Below are 27,821 nucleotides of genomic sequence, written 5' to 3'. Positions count from 1 at the left end.
TCCATTCTCTTTATTACCATTTTCGGTTCTCATTGGTTTTTTATATTTTCTTTCTTTTTTTCTTTGTTTTACTTTGGTTTTGTTTGTCTCTCTCTAGTTTTTCAGTATTTTTCTTGTTTCCTCTCGGGTTTCACTGGTTTTCTATACACAATTTTTATATACTTCTAATGCATTATTTTAATACATGTTTAACATTTCTTAAATTCTTGATTAGAAAATTCAAATACCTGCTTAACATTTTTTGAATAGATGGTTAACACTTTGTCGATACACATTTAGCATTTTTTTCAAATGCTTGATTCATATTTTTTAAACACAGGTTTAAGATTTTTTGAATGAATGGTCAACATTTTTTCTATACACATTAAACCTTTTTTAAAATACAAGTTTAACATTCTTTTAATACAAGTACAAAAAAATTCCATACACATTTACCAGTTTTTCAAATACACATGGTCACCATTTTCTCCATAAACATTTAAAATTTCTCAAATGCTTGAATAAAAAATTCTGATACTTGTTCAACATTTTTCAAATGCATGATTAATATATTTTTTATACAAGATAAACAAATCAATCATTTTTAGTACACGATCAAGATTTTTGGTATACCCATTTAACATTTTTCAAATGCTTGATTAACATTTCTAAAATACTTTTCCAACATTTTCTCCAATGCTTGATTACATTTTTAAATACATGACCAATTTTGTTTGTACACGTTGTATTTTTCTGTATATATTTTTCATATACGTGACAAACATTCTCTCTATACACATTTAACAGGTTTTAAATATATAGATATTGGGTACATTTTAAAGTATAAACATATGTAAAAATAAATAATGCAAAAAACGAAAACAGAAAACGAGAAAACATGGGAAAAAAAAGAGAAAGCGAGGCCCAACTGGGGCTCCCATTGACGCTAGGTCTCACTATAAGCGAGACATAGGAGCGCCCGAGATTTTCTGTCGCCTCGCCTGAAACCATTTCGTGTACAGTGTTGCTCGCTTGCTGCGAACGATCGCTGCTCTGTATTTCTTTGTTTTCTTTTCTTTTTAGTTTTTTATAGTTTTTAATTTGGTTTTTTTTCTTCCCTGGTTTTCTCCTGTTTTTTTCTTTTTAGTGGTTTTCTGTGTTTCTTTATCGAATTTCAATCTTTTCCTCTCTCTCTTTTTGGTTTTCTTTCACAATTTTCATTGGTTTTTTCTTTTCTATTCGTTTCCTCATTTTCTTTGGTTTTCTTTGTTTCTTTCTCAGTTCCCTTCTTTTTCTTTGTGTTTTTTGGTTTCATTCTTCTATTTTTTCCCTTGGTTTTCTCTGTTTTCTTTATTTCTAGGTTTTTGTTGGTTTATATCTTTTTTTAATTTTGACAGTTTTCTTTGTACAATACTAATATTTTTACATACATGTAAAAAAAATTGTGTCCACACTAAACATTTTCGAAATACGTCATTTTTTTCAAATCTATATTTTTCTATGTATTTTACTTTTTGTATGCATTATGCATTTTGGGTGTACATAGAAAATATTTTTATAATAAGAAAATTCAAATACATCAGTAACATTATTTCAAACATATATTTTGATGTATAAAAATCCATACACGTTGGATATTTTTCTTATACATCACAATTTTTTTCTATACACGTTTAACATTTTTCATACACACTGTAAAAGAAATGCACATCGTAATTATATATTTTGATGTCTAGTTGTTTCCATACACATCGTAAGAAAATGCATACACAAGTAACATTTTTTATGTGTGTTTAACACTTTTTTCAGTACATGATTAAAACTTTCTAAATATATTATTTGCTGTCAAATATTTTATATACTCCCTCTGTAAACTAATATAAGAGCATTTAGATCACTACTTTAGTAATCTAAACGCTCTTATATTAGTTTACAGAGGGAGTACATTGTAAAAAATATATAATATTTGTAAACATACTATTAACCTTTTTTTTACAAATACATGTTTTTGATGTACATATAAGGAACAATTTTTGTACATATAATGAACATTTTTATTCACATTTAACGGTTTCTAAATATATGATTATTAGTTTCTTGAAATATCTACTTTTTTCATGCACATTGTTCATTTTTCATATACATGCTAAAGCTGTTTTATATATGCTAACAAATCAAATTCATGTTTAATATATTTTTTAAATGGCGTGTACACTTTTTGGAACACGCAACTGTTTTTCTAAGGCCATAAACAGTATTTTGAATGTTATCATTATTTTTTTATACTGAGGTAAAAAATTGAATGCTACATAATTGAACTGGTCTCTTTTATTTAAAACTAATGAAATAAAATCACAGCTGTAAAAAGAAAACAAAAAATTAAAAGCGAAACCAACAAAATATGTATATCCTATTGTTGCTAGAGACCATACGCTCCAAAGGGCCGGCCCACTCCTAGCCATGCAAATCTAGCACGCAAACGATGCATAAGGTGCGAAACAAACTTTCGATTGTTGCTTCCCCCTACTATGTCTGTTCCATTTTCTCTCGTCCCTCTTTCCTTCAATAGTAATCACCGCCGTTCGCTAATTAATGACTAAAGTGCGAAACAAACTTTCGATCCAAGTTCTACATGTGCCGTTTAATCAACCACTAGGTGTTGCAGAAAGGCGTAAAAGTTATGTTTCGCTTACTGCGGGGCATCCATCGGTCTCATCTACAGGGATTGACAAAGTGTGTCGGCCAACTAATTGTAGTATCGCGAACTTCCAAGATCGTTTCATGGAACCATCCACCCCGGTTTTGGTAAGGCTCCACTCATTTTTTTTCTCTTTTAGGCTTTTCTGTATCATTCTTTTTTATTTACAATTTTTTGTTTCCAAATTCTTTTTCCTGATTCAAATACATGTGGACTTTTCTTGAATACACGTTGACCATTTTGGGTATATATGTTCAACATTTTGCAAATATACATTAAATAATTTTAATACATGTTTAACATTTGTCAAATGCACATTGCACATTTTTTAAACCATGAAAGATATATTTTTAAATGTCATGAACATATTTTTTTAATGCCAGAACGTTTTTCTATATGCCATGAATAGTTTTGGAATGCCACAACCATCTTTTATAGACCAAGAGAACATTTTCTACGTCTCATGAACTTATAGAAACAAATGTAATGAACATGTTTTAAACATGTGAACATTCTTCTTGATGTTACTTTTTTTTTTGAATGGTCGGAACATTTTATAAACTTGTGCAAATAAATGTTTACATTTCCTGAACTTTTTGAATGCATGACGAACACTTTCAAAAATTAAATAATACTTCTTTTATACGTGTATATAAACCTTTTAGAATATTTTGAGGTATAAAAAAGAAAAAAAAGAGAATGAAATAGAGGTATACAGTGAACAGAGAGACTGGCCATTTGGACGCTTCTTCAGAAAACATTCATGTTGTCTCGCTGTGAGTGACATACAAACGCCTTCGGAACATAGGCAAAATCACTAATTAAGGGTACCCCATACAATGGTTGCACCATCTCATCTGACAAGCAAAGCACCGCATAACTTGTCGCAATCAGAGAGTTTTGCTTGAGTTTTTCCCACAAGCGTAAGGATGAGAGGTAGATCCTTTGTGTTTTAAAAGAACGGTTTATGTCTTAAATCGTGATTCCAAATTACAAACCGTTTTCCTCGTTGCATTTCTAGCATTGAGATCTTCAAATATGATCCCATGTTAATCATTTCAATAGACTTTTGTTCGGACAAATCTACGCTTCCAGCTAGTAGTCACTGGTGCTTCCAGCGTAAACTCCAAACACAAACTAAACCGGTGATGGTTGAGGAAGCACATGTATGGTCCCACGGGGTTGAAACACAAATGCGCTTCACAAGGAAGCACACATATGCTCCCTATGGGATGAAGCATTGTTATGCTTTAGGTGAAAGCATAATCTTGCTTTTTTCACACGGGAAGCACACATGTGCTTCACGTGGAAGGACAAGCTTCCGTCAAACGTAAACTAGAAATTTTGATGAAATAAAAAAACAAATGAATAAATAATTAACCAAGTGAAACAAAAAATCATAGAAAACCAAGGAAAACCCCCAAAACAAACAACGCTAGAGCATGCCACATGACATGCCGAGGCACTCCCACGCTAGGAGTAGTGCCCCCCATGGAGCACCCTCCAACTAGTATTGTGCAGTTTGTTATGGGTGAGTATTGTTCCCACTACTTTGATGCTACCATGCTCCAATGTCACGAAACTCAAATTTGGAGTTTTAGAAAAAATGTGGATGTTCACAAGACAAAGTGTGTACAAACCCTAAAAACTTAACTCCAGATAAAAAACATAAAATATTTAGAAAGACAATTCGAACATGAATAAAGTCACAAGTAGACAAAAGCTGAAATGGTACTGTACATTCAAATTTGTCTCTTTTATACCTATGTGTATTTCGAGTATGATGTTGGAACATTTATGGGCTATAAACACCCAGTGTATGAGCATCCACAATTGTTTCTGGAACTTTTTTATGCGTCATAATTTAAGTTTTTTGACATTGGGGCATGATAAAACCTAAGCCATGGGAGCATCAAGTATTCTCCCTTGCTGTTATGGCGAGGAGGAAACATTGGGCTAGTCCCTCTCTTTGGAGGTAATTCATGTGGTCGTCTCGAGGTAGGTCGTTCATTTGTCACATGGTGCTAAAAATCGGTTGGAGACTAAGGCCCAGTTCTTTTGGCCGATTCTCCCAAAATATTGAGAATTGAACCTCCCCTATATTATTTCAAAATCTTGAACCCGTATTTTCTTGACAACCTATTTATACCCTAACTAGCTAGGATGACTAAAAAATACAGGTTCAAGATTTTGAAAGAATCTGAGGGGATGTCCGATTCTCAGGATTCTGGGAGAATCGTAAAAAAAAATGGGCCTAAGTGTCTATTTTTTCTGAACAAAGGTTAAGTCTTTGTTTTTTTTTGTTACGGAAGGTTATGTCTTTGTTGTATGCTAGCCCAATAACCGGCCTGCAATGTTGCACTCAAAGTGTTACAACCCAAATTGCTTATTTGCTTTAAACGTGATGAACATATTTTAAATGCGTGAACATTGTTCTAAATGTCACCAACATGTCTCGAGGTAGGCCGTTTGTTGGTCACAGAGTGCTAAAATTTTTTAATAAGAGGTTAAGTTTTTGTTGTATTCTAGCCCAATAACCGGCCTGCCATGTTGGTTACAACCCACCAAATCGCTCATTTGCGGCCTAACTCTGCACCCTAGCCAACCCTCATGGCAGGCCCAACAAAAACAACGGAAACCTAGCCCAGTATCGCATCCGGCAGAACGGCCCGAGACCCATTTATAAATACGCGGCACCTCCATCCTCCGAAACCCTAGCGCCGCACACACTCCCCCGCCCGCCGCCGCCGCCGCCGCAGAGCCGCAGGGAGAGAAGGCAAGGAGGAAGGAAGGGGAAGATGCCGGCGGGGCACGGGCTGCGGTCGCGGACGCGCGACCTGTTCGCGCGGCCGTTCCGCAAGAAGGGGTACATCCCGCTCACCACCTACCTGCGCACCTACAAGGTCGGCGAGCACGTCGACGTCAAGGTGAACGGCGCCGTCCACAAGGGCATGCCGCACAAGTTCTACCACGGCCGCACCGGCCGCGTCTGGAACGTCACCAAGCGCGCCATCGGCGTCGAGATCAACAAGCAGGTATAACTCCCGTTCTTCATCTGTTGCCGTCGGGTTTGTTAGATCTGTGCTGCTAGGGCGATACTGCGATCTTGACCGACGAGACTCGTAAATCTGCCGAAGATTCTGAAGATCACCAAATCTCTTAGTTAGTTTGATGCGAATACAGTCTAGTATACTAGAGGAATGACTCGCTGTGCTCGATTTGTTATGGGAGCTTGCTATGTGTGCCTGTGATCAACCCTTCAGAGTTCAGAGCAGGTTCATATGTTGTTACCCTTATCGATTGTCTTGCTTACTGTCACTGCTTGTCAATCTGCAAGCATAGATAGACATTTCTGTAATTACCTGCATTGATTTGATGCCCTGTGATGTTATGTTGCATCTTGAGAATGGATTTGGTATCCTAAAATTGAACTGTTTATGCATTATTATCACTGTTCAATTACATATGCCCTAGGCCGAGCGCTTCCCCCTTCAGCTATGGGAAGGCGTGGTATTCCACGGGAGAGGTTTTTGTGGCGCACGATTCGTGTGATGGGCATACATCAAAATTTCATTCTGGCTTCCTCTGACTGCATGCTTTACCTGTAGCAGTTATGATAGCCTAATTGGATGATACACATATAAACATCTGTTTTTTATTTAGTGGATACCCTAGCTTGTTCCATATAATGTGTCTGCATATGGAATGCCTGTTTCATCTAATTTGTCCTAGTTTGATGCATTTCATGGCGTGTTTTGTCTAATATGTAGTCGTTTGGATGCATTCCATAGCTAATCTTTGTGTGCTACTATGATTTGTACACAGTAAATGTTTTATCCATTTGGTGGCATCAATTGGTAGACCACAGTATGCCACATTTTACATCACTTGATGTTGGGCAAAATATTGTTTCTGCATTTCCTTGTCTGTAAACTACTTTATGTGATGTCAATCTAAATTAGTGTTTGCTTGTCATGTCTTCTGTAGTAAGTGTAGTGCTGGACTATGTACCAGTGGTTTCATAGATGTCTTTACACAGATTGTAACATGTGTTCTGTCATCAGGTCGGCAACAGGATCATCAAGAAGAGGATCCATGTCCGTGTGGAGCACGTGCAGCCATCCAGGTGCAACGAGGAGTTCCTCCAGAGGAAACTCAACAACGACAAGCTGAAGGCGGAGGCCAAGGCGCGCGGCGAGGTCATCAGCACCAAGAGGCAGCCAGCAGGGCCCAAGCCGGGGTTCATGGTTGAGGGCACCACCATCGAGACGGTCACCCCCATCCCGTATGACGTCGTCAACGATCTCAAGGGTGGCTACTAGAGCGCTTGCTTCCTGAGCTGAAGCTTGAGCCAGTTCTTAGTATCTATGCTTGTTCCCAATGTCTTGGTACCGAGTAGTTCTCTTTTTGCTCCGCCGAGTGTGAACTTCTCTGTGGTTAACATTAAAGATTTCCTGTGGTTGATTTCATTCTCGTCATGCACTCATGCTGCTGGATATATTTTGCTTTTGGTCGATTGGGCAATTGTTTGTTCTACTAGTTCCTTTTGAGTAGCTGCAGATTGCACGAGCGATGAGTTTCTGACGCAATTCCTTTGTAAGCAAGCAGCTTTGAGAGGGATACCAATTTCTATGTGAAAGGACATCCAATGAAATCTACAGCTCCTAAGCGCAGATAAAATGGCTGGAACACGTGCTCAAAATTCTCAACCGCAATATATGGAGTACCGCGGTTCAGATACGCATATAGCTGATAATGCTGGGTTTTTTCTATGCCACATATATCGGCGAATGTGTCGCATCTAAGTAGAGCGTAGCTGTATAAAACAGCCATGGATAAACAAAAAAAAATACGGGACTTGCTAAGGGTAAGTTGACTGAAAATTCAATAAAAAGGGATCAGAATTCCTTCAACCTTCAGTTACTTTCACCGCCTGTGGCCGGCGGCGCTCCCGCACCAGCCTCGCTGCCTTGCCTTCCGCTCTCAATCATTGCCCACGGCCGTCCATGGCATCCCTCTAACCCAGTGAATCTGCATCACACTCACACCTCTAAGATAATGGGGGCCGTCTCTCTCTAAGAGCAACTATAAACGATCCCTAAAAATAGAGGATTAAAACGGCAAAGTAAACTTCAGTGAAGTATAAGTTTTGGCCGTTTCTAGCCGATCCCCTAAACTTAGTGATGTAATTCTTTTTTCATTTGCATCACATATTCAGCCGTGGAAACACTTTTTATTTTATTTTTCTATTTCATTCAACGACATTCGAGTATATAATTCATCAATTCTTCGCCACAAGACAAAGACCAAAGAAAAAAGAACCACAATTAGGTATTTTAGAAGATATCCAATTTCCCTAACTGCTTTCATTAGTTGGATTAATATCCGTTGAATATATGTGTACGTGTATATTGTGTCTTGGGCCAACCTCCTAGTTCATCTATATAGTTGAGGTTGTGGCCCCCTATGTACTCATATATACGTGCGTGGTGCACCGATCAATGCATTGTGTTGCACAACCTATTCTTCCTTCTCTACAATATCTTCTCGATGTCTTCATTGTTGCTGCGGATTCTTGAGCTTCGACACTTCTTTTTTCTTCAATTCTAAAGAAGTAGACGTTCTTCACATATAATCTCATCTCTAATCTCATCTCTAGCCTCAATTCTAGCAACGAGTGCACGAACATCTATCAATTTTTGTGCTATCAATAGATCGATGTATTCTTTTTCTCAATACAAAAACTTGCATCCATCCTACACACATAGATGAGCAAACAATGAGCTACCGAAATTGCGTCGAATCTGGTGAACAATTGAATCAAAACAAGCACATACCCCATCATTTGTGCACTTGAAGAACACCCATCCGGGGTGTTGCGGCATGATAGAAACTCGGCGCACCTCCTTCCGCGTGCAGTCGTCGCACTGTATGACCAGCATCGGCGAGCCGGCGCCAAGCCCGGGCGATGGCCGGGCGTGTATTTGTCGGCGAACCTCCGACGGGAGAGATTTGGGTGGCTAGAGGAGGAACCGGTACCTGCATGCGGCCCGAAAGCGTCGCCGTGGCTATGCGATCCGCTTCCCGGCCAACCCACGTCAAAGCACAGCCGCTGACGGCCGGAATCACCAAATCCGGCGGCCACGGCAACAGCTGCAGATCCACCGTTTTTTCGCTGGACATGGCACGAGGCGGCGCAAATCCAAGCGGTAGGGGACAACGGCGGAGCCTACTGAGCGTCCCCGGCGGCGGGCGGGCGTCGGCCGGGGGTGGGAGGGGCGGCGCAGGCGCAGATGCAGCACAGGAGGGAAGGTAGTGGAGGAGAGGCGCGGCTTTTACTCAGCCGCCGGGCGGTGGAGTAAATATAAGAAGATTTTTAGGGAGAGGAGTAAAATTTTACTCCCTTATGACGGATAAGGGATCGGCTAGGTCCCGGTTAAAGAGTAAAACCGCATTTTTACTGCTTTAACCGGTTATAATGGATCGGTTAAAAATGCCCTAAGATTAACTCAAGGACCTTCTTCGGCGAGCTCCTTCCTTTTCTTCGCCCGTTCCTTCCTTGTGCGCGAAATTTGACTGGTCCAAATTCTGAATTCAGGTGACTTGCAAGTAGCTAAAGTGATAAAATACTACTGTCGAGTGCTTTCTACAATAACTAGGTTAAAAGCTTACCACAAATCAAGTGTACTTCTCTTTTGAGGGAAGTAGTGAAACCCCAACCTTTTTTTCCAGATGAAACCCCAACCTTTTGAAGGAAGGATCAGGTGAAACTTAGCCAACTTGCCGTCTTGTTGGAAAGAAGTTGCCACGCCATGTGACCTCAAATTCGTGAAGCAATAACTCACGACGATGGTGGTCATGACCCAACGTTTTCCTTTCGTCGCTCTTTCCTATGTGTAGGTCTGTCTAAAACCTGCAATACTTGGTGCTTACAGATTTCTCCTCCTCATCCCCTCTTCAGCCTTATACTAAAAACTTGTTATTGCGCTGTCAATGAACCCATCTGCGTTGACCCATACTTTTTTTTGATAAAAGAAGGGCTTCACCCTTTCCGATTTTCATTAATGAAAACCCAAGCATCCATCCCTAGACAAACTACTACATATAGTTCAACAAAAGATAAAAACCACTACCATGCTCCCCCTCCCAGCCAGGAAGGAAGGGGCAACTAATAGGCCACCACGATCAAAATAGTCTTCATTACATGCCCAATACACCAGCTAAATTATGCAGATCTTACAAATCTCCAAAAGACAAACTACTAGAGCAGAGAAAGCAAAGCTAAAGGACAGCAGCTTCATCAGGTAGCAGGAGTTTTTTCATCCTTCCAGCCTCGCAACGTTGATCCTCCACCCCTGAGATGCTACATACACTTCACTTGTTACTCGTTCTAGCAGTTTTGCTCCCAGCTCCAGTACCTTTTTTCGCGGCTCCTCTGTCTGCAAAATAGACCAGTCAACAATCCAATGGTTCATTAGCTTGGTCAGAACAATAAGGTCATTTATCCTTTTTATTTTCAAAGATAATCCCATTCCTACATTTCCAGATAGCCCAAAGTAAAGCAGAGACCCCTACCATGACTAATTTTTTGTCATCTCTTTTAAACCTATCCAACCACTCTCCCGGACAATCTTTGAATGATAAGGGGATTGTTCTAAGCCCCACAACACATTTAACTAAACCCCATAACAAAGATGCCACCAAGTGAAGAATAGATGATCCACCGATTTATCTTTCCCACAAAACACACATTTTTTCTCTCCTTTCCATCCTCTTTTGAGTAGTGAGTCTCTGGTTAGTATACTTTTTCCGTTAACTAACCACAGGAATTTTTTTATTTTTGCAAGGACTTTGGTTTTTCACAGAAATTTCTGTGGGAACCATGTAATCAGCTTTCTATATAGGGACCCAAGAGAAAATTTGTGGTCAGCAGTGAGGGTCCAGATTACTTCATCTTTCCCTCTTTGCATACTCACCTCTTCACATCTGCTTTTCAAAATGTTCCATAGCCCTAAAGTTTCTTCATGTAGAGTTCTTCTAAATCTAAACCCGCGCCATCCCCTCTGAATGGCTTCAGCCACAGTTATAATATGGTCAAAGCAAATATCATATAATAATGGCGTTGACCCATACACTGATCTGATACTCACCTAATGCAACATCAACATGCACCAGTTGCCAACATCACACTGATCGATCACTTTACCTTCACGGGGTCTGTGCCTGCGCCTGCGCCTGCGCCAACGCCTGCACTGCATCATGTGACTGACACCACGAGAACTCAGAAAAAGATTGCACAGCCGAGCCGAGCCGACCGACCACGTCTGATCCAATCCACCCATCCGTGGACGAGAAAAACACTCCCTCGCCGCACAGAAAAAATGGCCGGTGAACGAGACGCATTTTCAGCGCACGCAAGGTACAGGATGGGCCGGGGACACGGCTGGTTGGACGTAGTACAGCGAGAGACCGCCGAAACAGGGCCGGTGACACGCGTCGCGCATCGGGGGCCTCCTCCGAGCCCGACGTGGCCGCGCGCGCCGCCCGCGCCAGCGCACACGTCGCCGTCCCACACGACGCTTCGAGGCCGGTTCACGCGTCGCCGTCCATTCCCAGGCCCCGGCCCCCGCGCCCGCGCCGCACCGCCTCACGTTGCCTTCACCGGCGGAGCACGCGCCACGTCCGCCCCCACCGCGCGCGCGCCACCTTTCATCGCCACTATTTAACCCCCATGCCCGCCTCCTCCATTGTCAGCCCCACCCATTTCCTTCCCTTCGGTCGAGGAAGGCAGCAGCAATAAATCTAGGTCCGGAGTCGACTCCGTTCCCACCCATTCCCAGAACCATTCCGACCGGCGAACACATTCAATAAACTCCGTTCGCCCGTCCGGTTCTGTCGTCACCGGTGATCTGATCTAAGTTGAGCAGCGTCCGTCGTCGTCGTCCAAGCTCTCCGTCGCACGCGCGCACGTGATCCGGCCCAGCCCGTCGTCGTCGTCGTCGTCCACATGGCCCTCAACCTGACCCACCAGACCGGCGCTGCGGCCATCGCGGCCACGCCGGCGCCGGGCACGCGCGCTTCGGTGTTCGCGGCGGCCTCGCCCGCCGCCGCCGCCGCCGCCGGCTCCGCCGTGGCGCCGGCGCAGGCGACCAGCCTGAGGATGCAGACGCAGCTGGTGGAGCCCGCGCAGCCGCAGGCGCCGGAGATGTTCCAGGCCATGGCGCCCGACCAGCAGCAGCAGGGCGAGGCCGCGCACCCGGACGCGGGCGGCGAGGAGGCACGCAAGGTGGGCGTGCCGGTGTTCGTGATGATGCCGCTGGACACGGTGCGCAAGGACGGCAGCGCGCTGAACCGGCGCAAGGCGGTGCAGGCGTCCCTGGCGGCGCTCAAGAGCGCCGGCACGGCCGGCATCATGGTGGACGTGTGGTGGGGCATCGCCGAGAGCGAGGGCCCCGGCCAGTACAACTTCGCCGGCTACATCGAGCTCATGGAGATGGCCAAGAAGGCCGGGCTCAAGGTGCAGGCCGTCATGTCTTTCCACCAGTGCGGCGGCAACGTCGGAGACTCAGTCAAGTACGTCGTGCTCTGCTCCCTCTTCTCCATCCAGTCCTCTGTCTATCTAAGTACACATATACGTACATGCATGCTGATCTTGATCATCCTTGCGTACATTCTTGTATTTTTCCATGATTCCATGTACCATCGCATCTACGGGATGGACGCGTACATGTGCAGTAGAAGCAAAGCCTGAATTAGATAGCGTTCTTGGATTTTGTGGTTCCATGGGCTTGCCATGTGCTGCCACCGCCCATTGCCATTAGTTTGTAGCCACTTGCACTAGCAGGGTCATGTGGTAGACAAACGCTATGATGGGTACAGTACTACGTATAGAACTGTGTAGATGAGAGACCAAGAAAAGAAACTTGTTATCTTCTTCATGGCGCTCATGGCAAAGCTTTCGTTGGTGATTTGAGTACCCGGGAAATCGGGATCTCATATGAGGCAACGGGCGACTCGTGACGTAGAAGTGACACGGGCTCGTTTCCCACGCACTTTCTCGAACTGTAGGACGTGGACGGTCACAAATTTTCGGACCTCGTGATCTTCAAAAAATGAAAGAAAACTGGCCTCAAGACAGAGGACACGTAGAGCTTGGATAACGAAAAGTACGTTGTACGTGATCTCCGCCCTGTGGACGGTGGCGCTTGCCCCCGTACGTACGTGTCCTGCCCACTATGCACGTGATTTCTGACCACAACTATGTTTTTTATTTGATGTGAATTGTTACCCTCGCCGGAAATTATTTTTTTCAAGAAACTTTCAATCTATTCATCTAGTACGACAGACATAAAAAATAATAAAAAAATTACATCCAGTAATGCCGCTGAAAAAATTATTGTTGCTCTTATACTGTTTCACACTCCACTAATTAGTAATTTGTTTCCAATATAATTGATCAAATGGTTGATGTGTGTTGTGCATGGATGCAGCATACCACTTCCGAAATGGGTAACGGAGGAGATGGACAAGGACCAGGACCTGGCGTACACGGACAGGTGCGGCCGCCGGAACTACGAGTACCTCTCGCTGGGCGCCGACACGATCCCGGCCCTTAAGGGCCGCACCCCCATCCAGTGCTACGCCGACTTCATGCGCGCCTTCCGCGACCACCTCGCGCCCTACATGGGCAACACCATCTGCGAGATCCAGGTCGGCATGGGCCCCGCCGGCGAGCTCCGCTACCCCTCCTACCCGGAGAGCAACGGCACCTGGTCCTTCCCCGGCATCGGCGAGTTCCAGTGCTACGACCGCTACATGCGCGCCAGCCTCAAGGCCGCCGCCGAGGCCGTGGGCAGGCCCGAGTGGGGCAACGCCGGCCCCGAGGACTCGGGCAGCTACAACCAGTGGCCAGAGGACACCGGCTTCTTCCGCCGCGAGGGCGGCTGGAACACCGACTACGGCCAGTTCTTCATGAGCTGGTACTCGCAGATGCTGATCGAGCACGGCGAGCGGATACTCTCCGCGTGCTCCTCCGTCTTCACAGGTACCCCCGGGGTCAAGGTCTCCGTCAAGGTGGCCGGCATCCACTGGCACTACGGCACCCGCTCCCACGCGCCCGAGCTCACCGCCGGCTACTACAACACCAGGAACCACGACGGGTACCTGCCCATCGCGCGCATGATCGGCCGCCACGGCGCCGTGCTCAACTTCACCTGCGTCGAGATGCGCAACCATGAGCAGCCGCAGGACGCGCAGTGCATGCCCGAGGCGCTCGTGAGCCAGGTGGCCAACGCCGCCAAGGAGGCTGGAGTGGGCCTCGCCGGGGAGAACGCCCTACCCAGGTACGACGAGACGGCGCACGACCAGGTGCTGGCCACCGCGGCGGAGAAGGCCGAGGAGGACCGCATGGTGGCCTTCACCTACCTCCGCATGGGCCCCGACCTCTTCCAGCCCGACAACTGGCGCCGCTTCGCCGCGTTCGTCAAGCGCATGACGGAGACCGGCGTCAGGGACGTGAGCCGGGAGCAGGTGGAGCGCGAGGCCCAGGGCGTCGCCCACGCCACCCAGGGCGTCATCCAGGAGGCCGCCGTCGCCCTCTGCAACTAATCAACTATGCATTACATACATACGTACCGTGATGATCGAAGGTGTGTACCGAATGAAGGTGGGAAGGAAACGTAGGGGGATCGATCGATCGATCGGGTGACTTGGGAGTAGTTGCCGCGCCTGAAGCTTCGATGGCATGGCGATGCCGGTTTCGGCGTCGCTACCTCAAAGCTTGCAGGGGACTGATGTACTACTACGTACTAAGCTGCCGCAGTAGCATGTTGCACTGTAAGATCGATACTCGAAAATGTTGTAACGCCTTGCTGTATCCGTTCCACTGAAGTGAAATGAAGAACAGAGCTTGGCGAGCACTAATTTCTTGTTGCCATCTTCTACTCTGTTCGTCTTATAATATAATATAAGATTGCTTTGCAAGCTGTTTTAGCTTCCAAAACGATCTTAATTATGGGATGGAGTCCACCTCATAACATTAAGATCGCTTGCAAGCTGTTTTAGCTTGCATAACGATCCTAATTATGGAATGGAGGGAGTACCGCTTTGGAGCGGATTGTCTGACTTTGAGTTGCCACGTCATTGTCCGACTGACTTAGCCTCTCATCAATCATACAATCTTCATCCAATGGCCTGCTTTACCCCTCACTTCCCAACTCAAGAACTGAAAATTATATGGAATGAAAAAAGTGATTTTTGTGAAATACTCTCTCTCTCTCTCACACACACACACACATAATGTAGTGTGTATAGATTTTTCTAAAAAATCTAACTTTACAAATTTTAACCAAAGTTATAAAGAAAACTATTTATACCGATACTACAGTACGTACTAAATACATAAAATGTGAAACTACTACTTCTTATAATGAATCTAATAATATATGCTTATCATTCTAAATGTAAATGTTTTCCTCCAAAGATTTGAAAAGTTTGTGAGGTTTGACTTACTGCACTACAGTATGGAAGGAGGGAGTATGAAAGATGGAAAGTGAACACACAAATTTCATTTTTTATTTCTCTTATTTCACAAAACCCACTTCTATTTCACAAATGCCACTTTGCATCACACGTAAATTTCACTTTTATTTCACAAAACCATTTATATGATGCAAATTTCACTCCTCGATGTAAGCTGTTGGACAGAGATTGCATGACGGATGAGAGGGCTAAGTGTCAGCCAATCCATGCTAAAATTAAGGGATACTCTGTGTCATCAGACCACGAGATGGCAACATTTGGTTTGCTGATTCCTTTCTTTTGATAGTAGACAGGAACACTCTTGTGGGTCTGGCGGAGCAATATTGATGGCGATTACTCTACCTTTTTATCATCTCATGTAAAACTTAGTAAGGATAACAAATTATTCCGTTCCATGATTTTGGTAACATGTTTTTCAGAAAAAGAACGTTCCTTCTCTGATTTCATTTAACTGAAATGCCTTTTTGCTTACATAAATACAACAAAGCAATATTAAAATATGGTCTTAGATCAACTATAGAAAAGATGGACATGGCAAACGCATGCAGACCAGCAACAAGACCCTTTCATGGCTAGACAGGGCAATATAAACATCAACAGGCTAGAGAGCTTTGATATTAAAGCTACAACAACCAATAGGCTAGGGAGCTTCGACATTAAAGCTACAGTTAATCAACAACATCATCTGGGTTTGGAGCATCAACAACTTTTCTTCAGACATATTTGATTCTCCTAGTATCAACATGCCATCTATGTACAATGCCGAACACTTCATTTGTTATTAGCTCAAACATTGTTGTTCCCTCTTCTCAATTTTGTCTCCACTTTAGAGCATTTTGGTTTTCTCAAATTTCTGCAATATAAACCAACGCGTCAGCCAATAGGTGTTTACAACCACCCCATGATCAATTCAATCTTTTAATCAAACATACCGTCATTTCTCAGTGTCTAGATAGTCCAAAAGACAACAGCAACACCCGGCGTCATTAAATGTTTATGTGCTTTTTTACATGCCATCCATGTACCTTGCGAAAATACTTAATTTGCTATTAGCTCGAACATTTTTGCTTTCTTTTCTCATCTTGTCTCCACTTTAAAGCATTTTAGGGGTACTTGTTTTTTCTGTAATATAGACCAAGATGTCAACCAATAGCAAATCGTGTTTACAACCACCCCGGAACCATTCACTTTTCTTAATAAAATATAGCACTATTTCTCAGTTGAAAGACAACAGAAACACACGCCATCATCAAATGTTCCTCCGCTTTCTTAAATCTAGGACATCAATATGAAACATGTCATGCGAAGATAAAAAGCACACTTTAAGTTATTCCACACCAGTCTAGCTAATGAGCATCGAAGGAAAAGATGATCAACAAATTCATCACACCCACTAGAAGAACATGTTTTGCTACCTTGCCATCCTTTTTAGACCCAATACACTAATTTTCACAATTAATCACACTAAGACTTTTATCTTTTAAAGGAATTTTGGCATTCCACAATAATCTATGTGGGGAATTTATTCACATTAACTGCTAGTTGTCTATATAGAGACTTGACTGAGAGCATCTTATTCTTTGACAAGGACCATGCGACTGAATCATCCTGTCCAACCAGGATAATTTTAGCACAATCATCTTAAACACCCCCACATATCTAGGGTACCGCAACAAGGTACGATGAAATTGTATTCTCCCACCCTTTTTTAATGAACATTAGCAATTGATATTTTGTTCCTTCAAAACATAGACCATATGGTCTACAATGAATGAGACATTAGAGGGGTTTGTCCCCCATCCGCCAGGCTTCTCAAAATTGGGTGTTTCTTCCACTACCAACCTTAAACTTGTAGAAACTGGAAAACCTATTTTTTGTTTAAGCATCCAAACGAGAAGTAAGATTCTCCTGGTTTTCCTTTTGCGGAAATAATAGAAGACCTTTATCGTTGATGTATTTTCTCTGAATAAAAGTTTTCACAGGCCATCTGATGTGGATAATTTCGCCATGATTTACATATAAGATACCGATTCATCAAAGGAAACTAGCATGACCGAGGAGGAAAAGCTCATTTTTTAATAAAAAATAAATTTTAAACTAGAGATTTTTTCAAATAGACAATGTATAAGGTTTCGGTTTCGGGCACTTACATAATCATCTACCAGCAGATTGGGCACTTACATAATCATCTAGCAGTAAAGATTGGTGTCATGTGCATATTCAGAATGCATGGGCTTGCCATGTGCTGCCATCGCCCATTGCCATTAGTTTATAACCGTGTGAGGTATCATGGGACTACCAATATCCCCAAGTACCCAATGCATCAGCGATGGGCACGCCCCTGATGTCGAGAACCCCTTGGTTCTAAAACCCAAAAGCGTTGCACCACTGCTCAAGCGTCATCGTATGCTGAACTCCCCCGAGTGTGAAGGAGCAGATCGCCGGCACCCTCGGATCCTCGAGAGTGTGCTCAAAGGTAGAGAGGAACTCCACGGTGATGTTGCGGTATGCCGGGTAATGAAAGTCACTGAATACTCAGGTCCCGACATTGTTCGCAAGCCATGTGAAGTCACCGTGGAGCCCTTGGGACTCCAAGAACGCGTCACACTTCCACTTCGTGGGCGTCATCCCTCGGCTGTTCACTCGTTGAAAGTACTTGTTGACAGCAGCCCGGAGGTTGCCCCCGTCGTTCCGGGCACGCTTGGAGCGCGAGCCCGTGGCCTTCTTCCCCGCGGCAATCGCCGATCTCATCATTTTCTACACAAAACAAGAATAACAACATATGGGTATAGCAGCCGTTGGACGGAGAGTGTATGGTGGATGAGAGGAATAGTCAACCAACAACTTAGAGCATGTCTAACCGATCCCTTACAATTTAGAGGAGCAAATGACCTCTCATCTTTTAACTCCTTAAAGTTTTACTCCTCTAATGGTGGCCGGACCTAACCTATCCCTCAAATTTAACTTCTCAAACGAATTAACCCCGCATGGAAGTCTCTCTTCATCGTCTTCTTCTTCCTTCCAGCTCACCTAGCCAGAGTTGTCTGTCTACGGTGACCGCGAGTGAGGTAGCTCGGACAACAGCCCTTGCGTCAGCAATATGAACACGCACAGCCTGCACAACACGAACAGATGCACCCACGCATGCCTAGCAAATACGCGCAACACGCACAAATGCGTACGCCGGAGGCTGTGCACACACGCAAATGAACACATATCCTACCGGCGGCTGTGCACGCACACGCAATAGCAGCGCACACATGCACACACGCACAAGCACCATTAGCACACGCCGACTGATGCAGAGTACTTCACCACGCAAGATGACGCGGGTGCGCGCCGCCTCTTCACGCGTTCGTGGCGCCCGACAGGCGGGAGGTGTCGAAGCGCGACTGAGAGCGCTCGTGTTCATGGTCCACGGCCACGGCAACGACACTAGTGCAAGCAGTCCGCGGTCGAGGTGGCCCGAGCTGTGAATCGTCCAAATTCCTCACCGGCGAGATTCCTAAGCCAGTGAGGGTCACCGGAGTTTCGAGATGTTGAGGGTTCTATTTTTCCGGTCACCAGGGTGGCGGGCGGCAGGCGGTGTGCTTCGCACAAGGCAGATGAGTTTTACTCCGGACTTGCCACCGATCCTTATGAATAAGAGAGTTGGGCTGACTCTCAAACTTAGAAGAGGAACATTTTCTCCTCTATAAAGGTTTAGGGATCGCATCTAAAAAAAAAGGTTTTAGGGATCGTGCAGCGAACTCCCAAAAAAGAGGAGTTTAATTTTTTAAGGAATTCAATAACTCCCGAACGTTCGGATTTTGAGCTGTTCGTTCCGAACGTTTTTACATGACAACTTTAGTTCATAGGGGATGGCAACTTTAATTGATAGGGGATGGCAACTTTGTCCTTTTTCATTTTTTTGACAGAAAATTGCCATGTTTTCTTAATCTCACGCAAACTAAACTTGCCATCTAAACCCGTTCGGGTTGCCATGCTTAACTCCCGAACGTTCGGGAGTTATCATTATAGTTTTTTTAAGGATTGGTTAGAGATGCACTTATAGCAACTCAAAGTCAGCAAATCCGCTCCGCCTAATTTTATCGATCGTCCTTGCTGTACCTGAGGGAGCATTGATTGTTCTCTTGATTGATTATTTCATGAAGTCGGGGTCGACAAGGAAGGCGCGCTTGTGGCCTGCACGATGATACATACACTGATACGTGTCCACGTCGCCTCGTTTTATATATACACACACGAAATTCAACTTCCATTTCATTTCGTAGCAGCCTCAACTTCAAGAGATGGAGATCCCCGACCACCAGGTCCGTACGTGCTAACCCTTTCTCTTTCTTTCAGCTGATGAAAGAATTCTTCCCCGGATTGAGTTTCTCGATGCAAATTTGTCTCCTGAAATTGCTCGTTTGTTCGTGTGTAGACCAATCCCTGCGCGATCTGTCTCAGTGGCATGGGCGCCGGCGGTGGTCAGGCCACCTTCACGGCGGAGTGCTCCCACACGTTTCACTCCAGCTGCATCTCCGCCAGCGTCTGCCCGCTCTGCAGCGTGCCGCGGTACGACCTGCCGTTCCGGCGACCCACACCACCTCCACCTCCGCCGCCCCCGCCGGTGCGAACTCAGCCAGAGACTCGTCTCATTCCCCTCCGCCCGTGCATCATTCTCCCGCGGCAGTCACCTCCCGTGCATTTCGTGCACGGTCAGCCACCGCCACCGCCACCACGACCGACATACTCGTGGCCACGCATTCCCACGCAGGCACGACAGCCGCCGCCACGGCCCGTGAATCTCGTGCACGGTCAGCCACCACCGCCGCCGCCACCACCGCCCCTGCGTTCCGTGCCACCGCCACCACCGCCCGTGCGTTCCGTGCCACGGCCACCACTAACATCGTCGTGGCCGCGCTTGCCCACGCAGCTACCTCCGCCGCCTCCACCGCCGCCACCACGCGTGCGTAGTAGGCAGGCTCAGCCACAATGCAGCTTCGACGACGACGAGCAGGTTGGTCCCGCCTCTGGGCCGCCAGCTGGCAACGGGTCACCAGCCGCTGCATCAAACGAAGCAGTTGTCATCAAGACGCGAAGCGAGTACCCGGTCATCGCCATGGATTTGCCCAGCGACAACTTCGCCGTGCTCGTGCACGTCCAGGCTCCCGGGATGACCGACATCACGGCAGCCGGTGGCGACGCACCGCGCACGCCGGTGGACCTCGTGACAGTTCTAGATGTCAGTCACAGTATGAGCGGGCAAAAGTTGACGCTGTTGAAGCAGGCCATGCGGTTCGTCATCGCCAATCTCGGCCCCGACGACCGCCTCTCCGTCGTGTCCTTCAACACGAAGGCGCGTCGGGTGACCAGGCTCACGCGCATGTCGGAGGCCGGGAAAGCCCTGTCCGTGAGCGCTGTGGAGTCCCTCACGGCGGACGGCTGCACCGACATCGCCGAGGGGCTCCGTATGGCAGCCATGGTACTCGACCAGCGCCGGCACAGGAACGCCGTCTCGAGCGTCGTGCTCCTTTCTGATGGCCAGGACAACTACATCATGATGAGGCACCAGGAGTATTCCGGCGTCCAGGCCAACGACTACGAGGACCTCGTCCCGCCCACCTTCGCGCGCACGGGCGCTGACGGCGAATGGTCAGCATCGATCCACACTTTCGGCTTCGGCAATGACCATGACGCGACCGCGATGCACGTCATCGCCGAGGCTACAGGCGGCACGTTCTCGTTCGTCGAGAACGAGGCGGTGATCCAGGACGCGTTCGCACAGTGCATCGGCGGGCTGCTCTCTGTCGTGGTCCAGGAGGCTCGCATCGCCGTCGCGTGCGTGCACCCCGGGGTCCGTGTCATGTCGGTCAAGTCCGGCAGTTACGAGAGCCGCATCGACGAGGACGGCCGCGCCGCCACGGTCTGGGTCGGAGAACTATACGCTGATGAGGAGAGGCGTTTCTTGCTGATCCTGACCGTGCCAAGAGCCGAAGCGACAGACGGTGACACCACCGCTCTGTTGAATGTGTCATTCAGCTGCAGAGACGCGGCGACCGGCATGGACGTGAACGTGTCGGCCAAGGATACACTGGTGGCGAGGCCGGAGCACGCCGCGGACGCGAAGCGGTCGGTGGAGGTTGAGCGGGAGCGCGTTCGGGTGGATGCGGCGGAGGACATCGCGGCGGCGAGGGCGGCAGCGGAGCGGGGCGAGCACCAGGAGGCGGTGGCGATACTCAAGAACCGGCAGCGTGCAGTGGCGCTGTCAGAGGCGGCGAGCGATGGCGATCCCGTGACCATGGCGCTGGAGGCCGAGCTGCAAGAGATGCGCGGGCGCGTGTCGAACCGACAGAGCTACGCGTTGTCGGGTCGGGCGTACATGCTCGCCGGCATCAGCGCGCACCAGCAGCAACGCGCTACCTCGAGGCAGATGAATCTGGTGGAGGAGATGTCGGTGGAATCTATGGCCGCACTGGCGGCGGCGCCGCCAGTGAAGTTGGCATCGAACGAGGCGACATTGTCGTACGCGACGCCGGCTATGCACGCCATGCTGCTACGCTCGCGTAGGGCACGGGAGGCATCAGCCGAGCAAGGGCAGCAACTACAAGCTGAAGAAGAATACACAGGAAGCTCTGAACACGGTCAGCCAACGCCGCCACTGACATCGTCGTTTCCCCGCTTGCCCACGCAGCTACGTCCGCCACCGCCGCCGCCACCGCCGCCACCCGTGCGTATCGGGCATGCTCAGCCACCTACGGTTGTCTTCGATGACGACGAGCAGGGTGGTCCGGCCTCTGGGCCGCCAGCTGACAACCGGTCACCAGCCGCCGCGTCGAACGAAGCAGTTGTCGTCAAGACGCAGAGCGAGTACCCGGCCATCGCTAGGGATTCGTCCAGTGAAAACTTCGCCATGCTCGTGCACGTCCAGGCTCCCGGGATGACCGACATCATGGCGGCTGGTGGCGACGCGTCGCGCGCGCCGGTGGACCTCGTGACGGTTCTCGACGTCGGTGGCAGCATGAGCGGGTACAAGCTGGCGCTGCTGAAGCAGGCCATGCGGTTCATCATCGCCAATCTTGGCCCCGGCGACCGCCTCTCCGTCGTGTCCTTCTCCTCCGTGGCACGCCGCCGGACCAGGCTCACGCGCATGTCGGAGACCGGGAAGGCCCTGTCCGTGAGCGTCGTGGAGCCGCTCACGGCGGGCGGCGGCACCGACATCGCCGATGGGCTCCGTATGGCAGCCATGGTACTCAACCAGCGTCGGCACAGGAACGCCGTCTCTAGCGTCGTGCTCCTCTCCGACGGCCCAGGGCCATCTGGCGTCCAGGCCAACAACTACGAGGAGCTCGTCCCGCCCTCCTTCGCGCGCACGGGCTTTGACGGCGAATGGTCAGCGCCGATCCACACGTTCGGCTTCGGCAACGACCACGACACGGCCGCGATGCACGCCATCGCCGACGCGACGGGCGGCATGTTCTCATTCATCGAGAACGAGGTGGTGATCCAGGACGCGTTCGCCCAGTGCATCGGCGGGCTGCCCTCCGTCGTGGTCCAGGGGGCTTGCATCGCCGTCGCGTGCGTGCACCCCGGGGTCCGTGTCATGTCGGTCAAGTCCGGCAGTTACAAGAGCCGCATCGACGAGGACGGCCGCGCCGCCACGGTCTGGGTCGGGGAACTCTATGCCGAGGAGGAGAGGCGTTTCTTGCTGTCTCTGGCCGTGCCAAGAGCTGAAGCAACAGACGGCGACGCCGCTACTCTGGTGAAAGTGGTGTTCAGCTACAGAAACGCGGCGACCGGCGCGGACGTGAGCGTGACAACGGAGGACACAGTGGTGGCGAGGCCGGAGCACGCGCCGAACGCATCGGAGCGGTCGGTAGAGGTGGAGCGGGAGCGCATCCGGGTGGAGGCGGCAGAGGACTTCACGGCGGCGAGGGCAGCGGCGGAACGGGGCGACCACCGGGAGGCGGTGAAGATACTCAACAACCGGCAGCGTGCAGTGGCGCTGTCACAGTTGTCGCGCGACGACGACCCCGTGATCATGGCGCTGGAGGCCGAGCTGTGGGGGATGTGCGGGCGCGTGGCGAACCGGCAGAGATACGCGCGGTCGGGTCCGGCGTACATGCTTTAGTTAACAGCATGTTCGATGCATGCAGTCCATTGATCCAAACATCCCAGACCTCCTCATTCTTTACTCGTCTTCGTCATTGGATGCCATCAAGTATTCTAGCCCAAATATCTCAATCGTGACTTTTGTGTATGTTTTTTCGTGAAAAAAGTAGGACTTTGTTGCGTATTTTTATTGATTTTCAAATAACAAATACAAAGTCAAGTGTTCAAAAGGAAAAAAGAAACTATACAGACATGTGAATAAATAATATAGCTAGAGGAAAGAAGAGAGAAAAAAATACAAACAACAACAAAAGGGGGATACAAAATCCCTACTAAACAAGAGCATCAAGCCATTAACCCAGGCTTCAAGGTTGGATTTTTTTTTTCATATCATTGATATCCATCTGTATGGCCTGATATAGAGGAGCTCAGTCGGGACAAAGGTAGGACCAGCAAACCCTAGCGAAGGGGCAGCGAAAAAAGAGGTGATCTCTTGTTTCAAGCTCATGCAGATGACATAACACACAAGAGTATTTCTCCAGGAAGAAATTCTTGCGTTGTAACATGGCCTGGTGTTTAGTCTGTTGTTAATGAGCATCCAGGAAAAAAAATCTTATGCTTTATTTGGCAGCTGTGTGCCAAACCCATTTAGTAACTGGTAGAACATCATGCTCACCCATGAGAATCTTGTATATGTTGTTGACTTTGTAAGTGTTGCACCTGCTGGACATTGCCACAAATCATGATCTCTGTGAAGGTCAATTTATGTGACAATTTGGAGAAGACCATTAAATTGTGCAAATGCCTCTTTAGAGAGAGGTAGATGGAAAAGATATGATAAATCATCTTGCCTCCATAACTGGCTAATAGAAATTTGATCGGTCTTGGCAAAGAAGTGCAGATGAGGCCAAATTTGAGTATAAGGCTGACCATTCCAAGTATCAGTCCAGAATTGAATGGAGGTACCATTGAGTACCGTGCAGTTGGCCACCAAAAAGAAGCAGCAGCATGCTGATCAACATGTTGCACATTGGCATAGTATGCTTCCCAGACCAAGTGGCCCCATGGTATATCATGATGATTGAAGAACTTATGGAGCATCTTCGCAGCAGACTATTGTTTCATAACTGTAAATTGAGGATCCCTAATCCACCCCGCTCTTTAGGTTTGCATATTAGCTCCCATGTTGCCGCCAAGGGAGGATTCTTTCTTTCCAAATCTTTCCCTCCCCAAAACAAATGTCTCCTATATTTGTCAACTTAAGTAATAATGCCTTTAGAAAAAGAAGAAAACTCGTAAGGACGGTGGGTAATGAAGATAGGACATCATTGACCGTCAGCAGCCTCCCATCGTAACTCAGGTAGTCAGAGCACACACCGAGTCTTTTTTGAATTCCCTCAATAATACTCCCTCCGTTTCGAATTACTTGTCACAGAAATGGATGTATCTAGAACTAAAAAATGTCTAGATACATCCATTTCTACGACAAGTAATTCCGAACGGTGGGAGTATACATGAAGTGTTCCATTCTGGGCTTTGTTACGCTGAGAGGAGCTGGTTTGATTTGTCATAATTTGCTTTGAGCCCAAAAGCTCTAGAGAAGGAATCAATTAGGAGTTTAAGCTGGGAATTTACATTTCGTTTGCTCGTTGTGTGTTAGCACAAAGTCATTTCCGCGAACATGTCGTGTAAATTCCAGTGCCGGATAATGCCTTCCCCGAAAACAATGGGAATGATAACCTCAGTTTCATCGACCGTCCTTGTCCTTCTCCACTTTTCTAAGGCGGTGAAGTCGTCAATGGCTTACAGCCAAAGGAGACGACGTACTGAATGACCATGTTTCTTCCGCGAAGTTCACATTATTTAGGCGTTTGGGTCAGGGTCAAGCACGACGAACGTGACCTCCACGGCGAAAATTAACAGCGCTAGAATTATTTTCCTTCCGCTCGAAGCATCTCCCTCGTTTTATGTCGCTGCTGCCCTGCTAACTTGTTCGTACCAATTTTCACAGCAGCCTGCAGTCGCAGAGATGGAAGCCCCTGACCAGGTAATCAAATGAATCCTTTCTCGGTCCCTTTATCGGTTCGTTTAGATTTTAATCTGGAAACAGATGGCAAAATTCCGAAGATTGCAATTTTTGTGTTCATCAGCGGCTGATGATGTTTCCATTTGTTTGTGTATGCGTAGGAGAATCCTTGCGCCATCTGCCTCGGCGGCATGGCCGCCGGCGGCGGGCAGGCCACCTTCACGGCGGAGTGCTCCCACACCTTCCACTTCAACTGCATCTCCGCCAGCGTCGCGCACGGCCACCTCGTCTGCCCGCTCTGCAACGCGCGCTGGCGAGAGCTGCCCTTCCTGCGTCCCACCGCGCCGGTGCCGCAGCCGCCTACGCTGCCTAGGCTGGGTCGTCCCGTTCCCATGCACGCCGTGCAGCCTCCGAGCGAGCCGACAGCATCGCCTCCTCTCATGCATGGCGGGATGCCTCCGTTCCCGGCGCAGGCACCGCCGCCGCCGCGCGAGCATATCATGCAGCATCACCAGCCGCCGCCGCCGAACGTGCATGTCGTGCAGCATCATCAGCCGCCGCCGCCGCACGTGCATGTCGTGCAGCATCATCAGCCGCCGCCGCCGCACGTGCATACCGTGCAGCATCATCAGCCCCCGCCGCCCGAGCCTACGGTCGTCTTCGACGACGACGAGCAGGTGGAGCCGGCCTCCAGGCCGCCAGCTGACAGCACACCGGCAGCTGCATCGAACGGGGCAGTGGTCGTCAACACGCACGCCGAGTACTCGGCCGTCGCCAGGGACTCGTCCAGCGACAACTTCGCCGTGCTCGTGCACGTCAAGGCTCCCGCGATGGCCGACACCGTGGCGGCCGGCAGCGACAAGCCGCCCCCGCGCGCGCCGCTGGACCTCGTGACCGTGCTCGACGTCAGCGGCAGCATGAGCGGCCACAAACTGGCGCTCCTGAAGCAGGCCATGCGGTTCGTCATCGACAACCTCGGCCCCAACGACCGCCTCTCCGTCGTATCCTTCTCCTCCGAGGCGCGCCGGCTGACCAGGCTCACGCGCATGTCGGACGCCGGGAAGGCACTGGCCGTGAGCGCCGTGGAGTCCCTCGTGGCGCGCGGCGGCACCAACATCGCCGAGGGGCTCCGCACGGCCGCCAAGGTGCTCGACGAGCGCCGGCACAGGAACGCCGTCTCCAGCGTCGTGCTCCTCTCCGACGGTCAGGATACCTATACCATGATGAGGCGCCGGGGACCGTCCGGCGTCCAGGCCAACAACTACGAGGAGCTCGTCCCGCCCTCCTTCGCACGCACGGGCGCTGACGGCGAGTGGTCCGCGCCGATCCACACCTTCGGCTTCGGGAACGACCACGACGCGGCCGCGATGCACGTCATCGCCGAGGCGACGGGCGGCACGTTCTCGTTCATCGAGAACGAGGCTGTGATACAGGACGCGTTCGCGCAGTGCATCGGCGGGCTGCTCTCCGTCGTGGTCCAGGAGGCGCGCATCGCCGTCGCGTGCGTGCACCCCGGGGTCCGTGTCGTCTCCGTCAAGTCCGGCCGTTACGAGAGCCGCGTCGACGAGGACGGCTGCGCCGCATCTGTCCGAGTCGGGGAGCTCTACGCCGACGAGGAGAGGCGTTTCTTGCTCTTTCTGACCGTGCCAAGAGTCGAAGCGACGGACGGCGACACCACTGCTCTGGCGAGAGTGGTCTTCAGCTACAGAAACGCGGCGAGCGGCGCGGAGGTGAGCGTGACGGCCGAGGACACGGTGGTGGCGAGGCCGGAGCACGCGCCGAGCGCGTCGGAGCGCTCAGTGGAGGTGGAGCGGGAGCGCGTCCGGGTGGAGGCGGCAGAGGACATCGCGGCGGCGAGGGCAGCGGCGGAGCGGGGCGAGCACCAGGAAGCGGTGGAGATCCTCGAGAACCGTCAGCGGGCGCTGGAGCAGTCGGAGGCGGCAGGGGACGGCGACCCCATGATCGTGGCGCTGGGGGCGGAGCTGCAGGAGATGCGCGGGCGCGTGTCGAACCGGCAGAGCTACATGCGGTCGGGGCGGGCGTACATGCTGGCCGGCATGAGCGCGCACCAGCAGCAACGCGCTACCTCCAGGCAGATGCTGGAGCCGGAGGAGCAGCAGACGTCGATGATGGCGAGGAATAGTGGAGTGAGGAGGATGATCAGAAGAGGAGTGGGGTCGAGCGGCGGTGGATATATGGCGGCAGCGGCGCCCGTGGCCGAGGCGTCGAACGAGGCGACGATGTCGTACGCGACGCCGGCCATGCGCGCCATGCTGCTGCGCTCGCGGGAGGCGCGTGGGGCGTCGGCCGAGCAAGGGCAGCAGGAGGAGCAGCAGCCCATGGCCGGAAAAGACGATGCCGGGAGCTCGGGCCCGAAGGACGTGAACCAATAGCCATTATGCATACGAAATGGAGTACGAACTGTAATTTAGAACGTGTTTGGACTTGGAATACTTTCATTGCTTATTTTACTGGGACAAA

At 49.0% G+C, this 27,821-nt stretch overlaps 4 protein-coding genes across 6 annotated transcripts; all 4 read left to right on the top strand.

Moving 5' to 3' along the window:
- Positions 1 to 5,443: 5,443 nt before the first annotated feature.
- Positions 5,444 to 7,146, top strand: LOC109768158 (large ribosomal subunit protein eL21x/eL21w). The gene is made up of 2 exons (XM_020326892.4): positions 5,444 to 5,712; positions 6,742 to 7,146. Exons 1-2 carry the CDS (start codon positions 5,476 to 5,478, stop codon positions 6,997 to 6,999), a joined length of 495 nt encoding a protein of 164 aa, XP_020182481.1. The 5' UTR covers positions 5,444 to 5,475; the 3' UTR covers positions 7,000 to 7,146.
- Positions 7,147 to 11,426: 4,280 nt separating this feature from the next.
- LOC109768159 (beta-amylase 2, chloroplastic) lies at positions 11,427 to 14,599 on the top strand. The gene is made up of 2 exons (XM_020326893.4): positions 11,427 to 12,250; positions 13,168 to 14,599. Exons 1-2 carry the CDS (start codon positions 11,685 to 11,687, stop codon positions 14,282 to 14,284), a joined length of 1,683 nt encoding a protein of 560 aa, XP_020182482.1. The 5' UTR covers positions 11,427 to 11,684; the 3' UTR covers positions 14,285 to 14,599.
- A 5,001-nt stretch (positions 14,600 to 19,600) lies between these two features.
- LOC109768168 (uncharacterized) lies at positions 19,601 to 23,462 on the top strand. Its single transcript, XM_020326902.3, has one exon. It carries the CDS (start codon positions 19,674 to 19,676, stop codon positions 23,331 to 23,333), a length of 3,660 nt encoding a protein of 1,219 aa, XP_020182491.2. The 5' UTR covers positions 19,601 to 19,673; the 3' UTR covers positions 23,334 to 23,462.
- A 1,662-nt stretch (positions 23,463 to 25,124) lies between these two features.
- LOC109768161 (E3 ubiquitin-protein ligase WAV3) lies at positions 25,125 to 27,821 on the top strand. 3 transcript variants are annotated; one of them, XM_073497159.1, is made up of 3 exons: positions 25,125 to 25,361; positions 25,502 to 25,909; positions 25,988 to 27,821. In XM_073497159.1, exons 1-3 carry the CDS (start codon positions 25,344 to 25,346, stop codon positions 27,731 to 27,733), a joined length of 2,172 nt encoding a protein of 723 aa, XP_073353260.1. In that variant the 5' UTR covers positions 25,125 to 25,343; the 3' UTR covers positions 27,734 to 27,821. The 3 variants fall into 3 exon arrangements, with proteins under 3 accessions (XP_073353260.1, XP_073353259.1, XP_020182483.1); XM_073497158.1 differs by having other exon boundaries at positions 25,502 to 25,918; XM_020326894.4 differs by having other exon boundaries at positions 25,502 to 27,821.

Source organism: Aegilops tauschii, chromosome 4 (genome assembly GCF_002575655.3).
Source record: "Aegilops tauschii subsp. strangulata cultivar AL8/78 chromosome 4, Aet v6.0, whole genome shotgun sequence".
Taxonomy (NCBI): Eukaryota; Viridiplantae; Streptophyta; class Magnoliopsida; order Poales; family Poaceae; genus Aegilops; species Aegilops tauschii.
Note: the sequence above shows the minus strand (reverse complement) of the source record. Positions and strands in the feature narration are given on the sequence as shown.